General features: G+C 27.6%; 1 protein-coding gene across 1 annotated transcript; it reads right to left on the bottom strand.

The window, feature by feature from the left end:
- Positions 1 to 6,098: 6,098 nt before the first annotated feature.
- On the bottom strand, positions 6,099 to 11,918 carry Top3beta (DNA topoisomerase 3-beta). The gene is made up of 14 exons (XM_011503608.1): positions 11,790 to 11,918; positions 11,375 to 11,517; positions 11,075 to 11,269; positions 10,832 to 10,999; positions 10,555 to 10,683; positions 10,349 to 10,467; positions 10,065 to 10,265; positions 9,774 to 9,978; positions 9,506 to 9,683; positions 8,910 to 9,121; positions 8,617 to 8,834; positions 7,775 to 7,999; positions 7,060 to 7,324; positions 6,099 to 6,410 (listed from the first exon to the last, which is right to left on the bottom strand). Exons 1-14 carry the CDS (start codon positions 11,878 to 11,880, stop codon positions 6,204 to 6,206), a joined length of 2,556 nt encoding a protein of 851 aa, XP_011501910.1. The 5' UTR covers positions 11,881 to 11,918; the 3' UTR covers positions 6,099 to 6,203.
- Between the last annotated feature and the right edge of the window lie 5 nt (positions 11,919 to 11,923).

The following is an 11,923-nucleotide window of genomic DNA, read 5'->3' as shown; positions in this document are numbered from 1 at the left end:
AATTAAATAATGTACAATCATTATTATATTAGAAAGAAATTCGAAAAATACAAATTATTTCTTTTATAATTTATCAGTGCCATCGTGTAAGGCTACCTTAATTTATAGGGTGAAAGAATGTAAAACAATAACTCAATAGTTAATCTAAATTGTTCTTGGACCGTTACAAAAAAATTACTTCGGGTAAATCTAAAAATAGGAAGGGAGACAGAGAGAAAGAGATAAAATCAAGAGAAAAAAGAGAGGATCGACTAGAGCATTTACTTGGTGTTTTATTAATACCGTTAAAATTGTAAAGAAATATTGGCCTCTATTTTCTTATGGCAGTTCATCATTTCATTAACGTAAAGTTGTAGATAATCGTGTACACGTGTATTAAAAAATGAAAATGTAGTGAAATACTGACACATTAATTGAAATTATAAATCAATAATCTCTTTTATCATGACTAATTACAAAAGCAATACAACATCTAAAAGATTAATATGAAAGATAAATGTATGTATGATTTGATAAAAATTTGCTCTTGTAATGACCTTTTTCGCAGTAGTAGAACATCTTCTCCGCAATGTTTTCCAAATATTTTCATACACAAGGCCAAACCTTTTATACACATCGATGAGAGACTTAGCTCTGAAAATTTCTTCTCCTTTTAAGAAATCTAGGGTCAAGGGATGTACACTCCTTGATCCTACGGATATTCTCCACTTTTCTCCCTTTAGATTAGATTTGTAGAAATACAGATGAACAGCATATCATGTACGATCGAGTTAATCAAGTAAGCTTTGCTGAATTTTCTTTGTGTGAATAATGCGCTCGACAAAATATTCAATGTTTTATCTTACCTTACATTACCGAATTATTATATTACAATTATATTACATTAGAATAAAATTATTTAGCAAATTTAAAACTAATTTTCTTTTATAGCAGCGAATTTGTTCTATTAAAGTAATGTAAAAGCTGCCAAATATCAATTTCACTATATATTTCATCTTGAAGAATAACGAGGATGCAATTAGATAAAACTTTTTTTTTCATCATATTTTTTGATTTGTTAAAAATTTCTTGAAAATATTCATTAATTCGCAATGATCAAGCGGTATTATCTAAAGTCCTAGAATTTTACAAAAAACGTAAATGATTTTTCGTAATTTTATGTATGATAAAAGTTTTAGTTAAATTATTATCGTATAACTTGTTAAATTTACATATTACATATTTTCATATATGCTTATTTTATAAAATATTATAAATAAATTATTATTGTCATTAAACAACCATTTTTGTCGTTGTTATTATTTTTCCTACGTTATTGCAATATCTTCCAAGTAATAAAAATCTCAAATTCGAGTTGATTGTTGGTAGAAAAATTCTAGAAAACATTATAATAATTACGAGGCGTAATTAAAGCCTATGATTTTATATTAAAACAAAATGTCAATCAAATATCTAGAAATATAACTGGATCTGATAATCGCAATGATAATCTTTACTATGAAAATAATGATCAAAGTAAAGTAGCCATAGCCATGATCCTTCAGGACATGATTACCCAAGCCAATTAAATTTATCAATAAATTCTTCGCAAGATGTCGGAGATTCGGTAACGATAGGATCTTATACAGCGTGCTACTAACAAAGAAGATATAATTGTCTATTTGCAAAAAGATTAGAAATATTGAATAGCAAAAATAATTAAATAATTAAATCGAAATAAGAAAGAATGCGTAAGCCAATTGTTAATTTAATTACATAAATAATTTCCTTATGCATTAACTTATATTATATCACATACAATCTCTTACATTTCGAAAAGTAGAAAATTAAAAAAAATGACGTATCCAAATTACATTTACTAGAAATGTATGCTCGCCAACTCTGAACTTTCAACATTGTAGGAAATGGGGAGAAGCTATATATAGAGAGAATAAAATAATTCAAGGAAAAAATCCAAGGAACCCTGTTTATATAATGTTACGCAATAACCAACTTGTCAAAGTCTGTCACTTTTGTAGACAGAATTAAACATCGAAAGGGGATGACAAGAGCAGTAGCGGACAATTATAGTAGTGCCGCACAAATCCGAAGCCCTTCCTCCCACTTGATTGAAAAAAAAAAATACAATGTATTCAAAATGGTTGGAAATCGTGAAAATGAGTTGCGATATCCTAGCAGACCAAGAATGTTGCATATCCATTATTAAAGCTTTTATTGTCAAAGCGTAGGGAGAAAACCAATATTGGTCGATACTGTAAAGAAAATGAAAAAAACTGACAGATTAATAGGAAATTTCTAACAGCCGATGTTCACATTAAAAAAAAAAAAAAAAGAAAAAAAAACTATTATTAGTTCATAACGTGTACTAAAATTACTATTATCATTATATGTGTATTACTATTATAATTTGCTCTAAAAGATTAATTTTTCAAGAATTATAAAATAAAGACAAGCCCTTGTTGAAATCTAATATGAAAATACCTGCACAATGGGCCATATTATGTTTTATTATAAATTAGCGCTTTTTGAATATTCTGAATCTTTTTTCACCGATGCTTTTTATGCCGAATATGGTTCAGAGTGAGAATGTGATGAAACCTATTGAAACTGTGAACAACTATTGGATATTTTAAATCAAAATTGAATTCAACGGAATCTCACGCGACATGTGACTTTCTTGATTACATGAGACTCTATGAAAAAAAAAAATCATGTTCAGTGAGAATTTATGGTAACGGTATCTTTTAGAATTTTTTTTTTTTTTATTCAAAATTATGCCAGTTTACTGTAATAATAGAAATAATAATATAAAATGAACTAAATTTTTGTGAACTATTTTCAGGAATGTGATGAGAAAATTCATTTGCAATGCATAAAACTCGTCATAGACAATGATTATATTTGTAATTTTCATAAAAATACCTCTTAAATAAAAAGCTGTTTACAAATTAAGAAAAAAACTTTTCAAAAATTGATCATTTAATTCCTCTAATTTTAATCTCTAATATTAATCTAACATAATCCTCAACTAGTAGTACCATGTCCTATTGTAAGAAAATTCGTTAATATTTTAATTACTCATTTCTTGTTATTAGTATTTTAATAACAATTCACTAATAGAAATAAAATAATTTTCCTCGTATCATACGTCACTTCCATTATTTTGTAAATATCGTTAAAACAATCATTTTAAAAAATTACATTGTAGATGAGTCGCTAAGCGCAAAGGCTTAAAAAATACTTTTACAATAAGCTCAAAAGAATGTAAAAGTTAATGTTTATAAATGTTTAATTTTTTTTTCCTTTTTAACTCAGTAATAATGCGATTAATTTGATCTTCCATCTAGTGAGCTCCGCCAACTGTACGATCTGTAAAACGTCACCTCTGATTTATATTAATACGAGACATTGCACTCGACTTCTCTGACTTTCTTTATAACTTTTCTAATAATCAAGCAAATTACAAATTGAATGATCGGATTTAATCAAATTTCAGAATGGTAAAAAATCTCTATGAAAATAATCTGATCGGTATGCTAGTAAGTCAAACGGTGTAGGATTGCAAGTAAAAACGTTATGGTGGATATGGAGACAAAGGCGCGTTAGCTTGGAGAAAAGATATTATCATCGACAGTTTTTCCTATAACGAAAGAAAAAAATGTAGTTGCACAGCTGTTACTGAAATTGGATAAGCGCTTGCGCAAAAAAATAAGAATATTTGGGTTTACAGAAGCACATACTATTATGTTTTTTAGTAAGATGCACAGGACGTTTTTTCAGTATCTCCTTCTTTTTTTTTATCAAGCTGGATTACATTTTCCATTTTTCTTTATAATGCTTATCCAACGAGAACATTTTTTTACGATCTATTAATTCACGAAATTATATTTCAAATGCATTCATTTTCATAAAGTTTCTTTTTATTTTTACTTTAATTTTTGTACACATTCCCTCTCCCTCTCCCCCTAATCCCTACCCACACCGTGGATTTTTACTTACATTTAATGCGTCTTTGTAAGATTTTCATGCAATGTAGTTTTATCATAATTTAATATAATTTGAAAATTGCAAGCAATTACATACGTAGAAAATAATAATAATAATAATAATAATAATAATAATAATAATAATAATAATAATAATAATAGTAATAGTAATAATAATAATAATAATAATAATAATAATAATAATAATAATAATAATAATAATAATAATAATAATAATAATGATATGGCATTAAAATAAAACTTAAATATATACAATACTGTTGTTTTACATTTTTTGCACGTTATTGGTATAATATTTAAAGAGAATTTTTTTTTTAAATTATTTCAATTAACAGTTCTGCTTACTTTTATAATGTATGAATACGAAAAACTTATTATGGTATTGGCAAGAATACATATTACAAAAAAATAAATATAATAAGAATAATCTAATCGTATTAATTATCTACTAATTTATTGATTAATAAAATAAGTAGAAATGCTAATAATTATAAAAAAAAATAAAATAATTGTTGCTCTCCAATTCTTGAGCAGCATTATATTTATTAAAAATAAGAATTATTTTAGAAAAATAGCTGCAAAGATATGCGTAATAAACTTCACATATAGAGATCGCATCATTTTTCCTTTAATTTCATTCTTGCTTTCAATATTCTCATAGATCGCGATCAGCAGCTTTTTGATGCTCGTAAATTTAGAGAGTATGAATGAGATAAAGCGCAAGACAGGGAAAGAAGGTGAAAGGAGGAATTGTTGAGCTTATTTACATAATAAGCAATATTTTTCCCAGCGCAGGCGATGGCCTAGATGCGCACACTTATTTCTTCTCCAAGAGATCAATCTTAGATGGGTATGAGCGCATAATACACCATTTTGAAAACATGTAAACATCGCAGACGATGTCTTTGAACAAATGTAATAGATCAGCGAAAGATACACATGGCATTAAAAAATTGTGATCTATTACAACTTAAAGAGCATTTATGAATATTCTTTGCATAAACTCCGCATACTTTATTGTACGCGTGTTTTTTTTTTCTTCAAATGAGTTAAAGTAGTCCATTATTATTGTATTCCACATTTTTTATTTGAAAATTAACATGTACAAATACATGCATCTTGTTTTTTAAATTCTATTGTTATAAACCGTTAGAAAAGATTTTAATTTAAAAAAAAAAATCATTAATAGTTATGCCTTTTAAATAGGTACTAATAGTATACAACATATAAGATATTTTTCTTTATCTATGTTATAATCTCCTTTGTTTAAGTTTTCTTTTATAATATATTGCATTCGCATATAATTATTTTTATATAAATTGCGGATTTAAATGGAAATCTACATTCATTGAACTGTTTAAAAAGTTGACAAGCGATTTTGATTTGCATCAGTTTGTTATTGTATTAATAACATATCAAACATCAGAAGTCAACTTCCGAACAAGATATAATACTTGTATAAGTACATTTACATAAAATTGTATGTAGCACAGCGCATAAAAAAGTTTCATTGAAACTACCATTTAACTAATATATAAATCAATTAAATAAAAAAAATTACTTTGTTTATTATTTCATCAGGCTATTTTACAACTTTTGAAAATCAATTGTATTAACAAAGTATTCGTTCTTCTTTTTAGAGAATCTCAAATTTCCAGGCTAATATTTCATTTACGAAGTTATAAATATTGGCTTCCCCTTACCTCATCAACAGACTAAAAGCACGATCACAATACAACGTAAAATGGAAAGGAAATTGTTATAAAAAAAAAAAAAAATAATAAAAAAAAAATAATAATAAACTTGTAATTTTGATAATGATACGAAAAGATTAACTGCTGAATAAGCATATTTTCTAATATACATTCATACAAAAATTTCTCCTAATAAATGAAATAATTAGAATACTAGTTGTAGAAAATATCAGTTACTCCAACATTAATATTAATGTATTGACAAATAAATAAGCTCGTTGCTTCGAAGGATGCAATACTCGTGAAAAATCAAAGTCAAACCCGAATAAACAAGAAGAGAAAAAAACAAGTACAATAAAAAAATACTGCTAGGAATTCATGAATTTTGCAAGTCGTAATAATTGAATATTTTCAAGAGGATGGAGAATAACTAAAAATAAATAAATTGTCGGTCGATCCTTAGCCATAATGATCGGCAGATGGGAAAACGGGGCATAGATCCTCAGACGAAGTAAGCAGCCAGCTGCGCCATTTTGTCTTTCGGCGGACGAGGCTTACCCCGGTTGCGGCCTTTTCCGTGGCCACGGCCCCGCGTTGCCACCGGCTTCGATGCGACTGCCCGATGCTTTTCAACGAGACTCGTAAACACCGGCGTGCAAAAGACACAACCCGTCATCTCAGTTTCCTCATTCGGTAGCTTACTCTTATCCTGTAAATACATAATTGTTTCACTTTTCGTTATCAAGGTGAACATATTACGGATATTATTTCTTTAACAAAATTTCAAGTCCTTTATATAAAGTTACATTTATTTTTATTAAGAATAAATAATGTCTAATACGAGGAGCATTTTTGTTAAATGTATGTTGGGAAAATGTCGATAACAATCGGTGTTTCCTTTTTATGAGATTCGATTTAAAAAAAAAAAAAAAAAAAAAAACAACAACAATGTTTGTATGAATATTTGCATAAAATAAAAGACTAATTTAATTTGACACTCAAGGATTCACTCTACCGATATTATTATTTTAATTTAACAGAGTATCTAGCATTAAATATAATGTAGATTCAGAACAAATCAAAAACATTATTGACTTTAATCAACAGAAGGAGAATATGCGAAACATTGCAATAATTTTAACAGGATGTCTTAGAAATGAAACCTAATAGCTGTTAAAGAATCATAATTAAACGCAATTATTATATTTTCTATTTGAATGGAATAAATATTCCATATGTACAAAAGCACTCATCTTACAATTCTACTTGTAAATGTAAATAAGGCTATCGTGTGCTAAGTGTCAAGCATCCAATAAACAATATAATTACATGAAAAATATTTTTTCATAAATAATCACCTGCTTGTATTCAACGGTAACCAACTGAGCCCCACAATTACAAACGTCGTCCGCTTCAACCATAACTTTATGCGCATTTTCGAAGAGATGAATGATCACATCACATCGATTACAAACGATCTTCCATTTTGGCGCGGCCGAGGGATCTAAGACTAGAATGCCGCTCTCACATTCCAAACAACTTGACAAACCATTCGAATTCAGACCATGAGGGCAGGTAGGATGTGTACAAGCATTACATCCACTCAAACCTTTCTTCATATCCCTGTGAAATAAAAATCCAATATTTCATTACATTGACCAATATGTATTTGCTCGTTTTAACCATTTCATCGATGTATCTGATACTTATAAATTTCTTTGAAATTAATAAATAAAAAGTTAAAACACTTTCAATCAGCTAATTCGTATATATTGAAAATATTTAATTTTATATAAATCTATATGACAAATCATTAGTAAAATAAACATTGCTCTACTTATCGTGAAATATCTATCTAAATACAAATTTATTGAAATTATCAAGACAAGAAATATTGTACATCCATATTTCACTTATAATAAATCATTAAATTAATCGATGCCACAATTTTGATTAAACTATAATCAATAGTACAAAGTAAATTGCAGCAGAACAAACGGATTAATGGTAAAGCTACAATATAAGATGAAAATTAACGTGTGAATTTTTTCTTTATAATTAAAAAAATATTACCTGAATGGTGGATTATTAAAGCAGTACGGACAGAAAGTATAACTCTTTCCGCGTGTACCCGTAGACCACGAAAGCAGTTCAAAATCATCTAGTGGACACTTAAGCTCCTTATATATTCTAATATTTCCATTCTGAGGTAGATTATACGTTTCGTTACAATGAGAACAATGTAAGCGAGATGGCTTAGTTTGAATGTATTTCATATAGCGCCGACACTTGCCACATCTATGGAACAAAAAACTCTCGATTTAGTTAGAAAATAATGTAATTACGCAAGAAATGTTTTTGTAGATAAATCATGTAAATCAACTAATGATTATCTATATTGAACCTATTACTATTACAACTAATTATAATCTAATGTTTATATTTTAACGTTAATGTTAATAAGAAATAGTACGTTATTAAAAAAAAAAAAAAAAAAAAAAATTATGTACATATATATAAGCTATGTATTATATAAAATAATTATAAATAAAATATATTAAAGTGAAATCTAATAGATTTTTAAGTATTTCTATTTTACTGCCCTAATTTCATATCTAATTGATACGCATAACTAATTGACTTTGAAATAAATTTGATTTGATTTAAAACTTGAGTGAACGTGTTAAATCATTTTAAATGATTTTAATATTATGTTTTGTATTGCTTTAGTTATTCTTCTTTTTATACGCTAAAATAACTTGGTCATAACGTTATAATAAATATTTAATTGAAATATTTAAATAAATCTTTTAAGAAGAAGTTCTTGGATAAATTTTCGTAATTACTTTCTAAAAATTAAATTATTTTATTCTTATTCTTTAATCTATACACAACATATTTCAAATTATGCAAACCTCGAGTGCGACTTTCCAGATGCTGACAACGGAGAAAACGAAACTTCAAACAGTTGATCCATCGCATCTATAGTCTGTACAAAATAGTGAAACTTTTGCTTGAAAATCTCAACGGTATGTTGGAGAACAGCATGAAAGTCAACCCGTCCCACAGCTATGAGATTCAACTGCTCCTCCACTGCAGAACGCATCGTCGGTAGAACCAATTCTGGATCAATCTGTTATTTTAATGAAAACATATAAAAGCTATAAAATAGTAACTTATCAAAACTATATTAACAAAAAAGATTTACCTTTTGGTAACCGTGAACCAAAACGATGCCCAATGATGTTGGAATAAGTTTCCTTCCTGTCGCCACATTAACATAATTTCTTATACAGATATTATTTATGTGTACGGGTATAGAAGCATCCGTTCCTATACCATGTTTCTCCATCAAAGTAATTAATTCTGATTCTGTTAGATAGTCAGGAGGTTGTGTAACAAATTTATAATATCGTATATGTAAATATATTATAAATATCAATTAACCTAACGAGCTAACATTTATATGCATATTTCACAAGCTATCAGAATAAAATATTTGTTTTATAAGGTAATACAGCAAGTGAGAATGTCAAAAATGAATGCATATAATTCTATTTTTAAATAATAACAACGTATTAAATTCTAATTCGATTGTTAATAGTAAAATAATTATTTAATTAATATAAAAATGTTTTTGACGTTAAGTGTATTTAACATGTATTTAAAAGTATCGTAATTGATTATAAAAAAAATGCCATTAAATTTATTCTATAAAATAAGACATTATTTTTTAATTGCATTATTAAAATTTGCATCAATTATAATTATACATAGGTTACAATTCTTGTAAATAACTTACATCCAAAATCTTAATTTTTTCACCTACGGTAAATCGAGGCAGTGACTCATTATTCAATGCCTGCCAAGTCAATAAACTTGTATAGCCAGGATCAACCAGAGAATGTCCCGTGACTGTAAATATCTCAAAGCCAATTTCAAATTTGACCGTAGTGCTGAGATACTTGCAATCTCGGGCAAGCTAAAATTTTATATCAATATTATGTATTATGTGTATTACATGCTATCAGAATTTGAAAGAATTATAATTTCACTAACAAAAATAACTTACAGTTGCGATAAAATGTCTTGTGATATAATCATAAAGCCTCCAAGAATCTCCATCTAATTCATTTCTACTAGCCAACTTCATTGGAGTTATAGGAGGATGATCACCAGCATCGTGTCCTTTTTTAGGCTTAATAATTCCGCTACTTAAAATTTTACGTACTTCATCTCCCCAATCTGAACTGTTTTGTTGTTGTTTCAAAGTTGACCTACAATTATTAATAAGTAAATTATTAAAAAACTTTTAAAATAACAAATTGTTATAATAGAAAAGCGAAGCTTGTATTATATTTACAGTAATTCAAAATTTTCGGGGTAAGATGTTGTTTCTGTTCTAGGATAACTTATATAACCCTGAGTATAAAGACGTTCAGCAATCTGCATAGCATGATGTGGTCCCATACCTAATCCAGAGCTAGCAACTCTCATTAATTCTACAGTGTTTAATGCTATAGGTCTTGCTTTTGATTTTTCAGTGCTCTGAATACTGGCCACTCTAAAGCAGTAAATTTATATATATATATATATAATTCGTATCTTTTAAATTTTTTAATACATACAATGTTATAATGCACTCACACAGCATAATCATGCTCTTTAACATGACTAAGAAAAATATTAGCTACTTCTTTATCAAATGATCTTACGCGACTCCAGCTTAAAATTACGTCTTGACCATCGGATGACTTTACCGTGACCTATACAAATTAATAATGTAACCGAATGATCCGAGTATATAAATAATTTTAATCGTTACGTAAATTGATTGATCTATATAAAAATACCTGCAAAACCCAATATGGATCTGGTTTAAAAGTTTGGATCTCATCGTGTCTTTGTACACAAAAACCTAATGTAGGAGTTTGACAAGGGCCATATGAAATTAACGATGCATCTAAATCACCATATTTTCCCTAAAAATTATTATTAAAGCTATTGTTAAAATAATATAAACTTAAGGTGGAATGAAACTGTTATTCTCGACCTCGTATTAAGAGAATATATTTTTGTAAAATCATTAATGCTAATGCAAAAAAATAGCAAATATTAAATGGAATTTACTTGAAAAAATTTAGTTTGAAATCTTGTAAAAGCACATCCAATTCGTAAATCAAGCTCTTGACGAGCATCGACACTTTTTGCTTCATTTTCATTTGGTTTGATAAGGTTGGCCAAAGCAGCTTTAATATCTTTATCAGTGATTGCAGAAAATTTAGCTCTCCATATATCCTACGATAAAAAACTTAGTAAATAATATGAAATTCAGATTAATACAATTTTTTATATAGAAGAAAAAAATCTAACATTTGGGCTCAATTTTCTTGATACTCCCTGTTGAACGGCATTGATTACTTCAAAACAAATATTTTCTCCTTCTTTATCACAATCTAACCATAAAACCAAATAATCACAATATCCGCCTTCTTTCAAAAGAAAACTTGGTATTTTGAGTTTTGGAACCGCTTCTTTTTTTTCAGTTGAACAAGAAAATAGCTCTGCCTATAAAAATAAATAATGTTTATATTTAAAGTGTTTTTTCCTTTTTTATTATTTTTTATTATTTTTTATTTTTATTTATAGTTAAATAATTCATAATTCATTTACAGGATCAACTTTATCCCAGTTATTATATTTTCCAATGAAATCCAAACTCATAACATGTCCACAAACAGACGTCATTTTAAAATTTACAGTTTCATTTCTAAACTGCCCAACCCATTCATGAACGGAGCAAGATCCATTTGAACCTAATAAAAAATAATAATGATTACATCGTTAAAAATATCATAATTTTATATAACATGAAATAAATTCCGCGTGTTTGTTGTCTTTTTATTTATGAAATTACGACGCTGCAAAGTAAGTATTTTTGAATATGATACATAACAATCAGATTAGTAATGTAAATAAATTTTGAGGTGATATTTGTATACGAAAATTAATAATTATAATACCTTATGCAGGTAAATGTTTAAAATTATTCTAAATTTAGCAGACAACCCCCATACCTCTAACCTACCTTTTCTGGAACTACATTTTCCATTACTTAAAATATTTGCTAAAGATGCAGCCAATGAAGGCTTTTCAGCTACCATAAATGCAGTCTTCATTTTCTATATATAATTAACTCAAAATAATCGTTTTTAATATAAA

This window comes from Ceratosolen solmsi, unplaced genomic scaffold, assembly GCF_000503995.2.
Source record: "Ceratosolen solmsi marchali unplaced genomic scaffold, CerSol_1.0 scaffold8, whole genome shotgun sequence".
NCBI lineage: Eukaryota > Metazoa > Arthropoda > Insecta > Hymenoptera > Agaonidae > Ceratosolen > Ceratosolen solmsi.
This window is presented reverse-complemented; position numbering and strand designations above follow the sequence as displayed.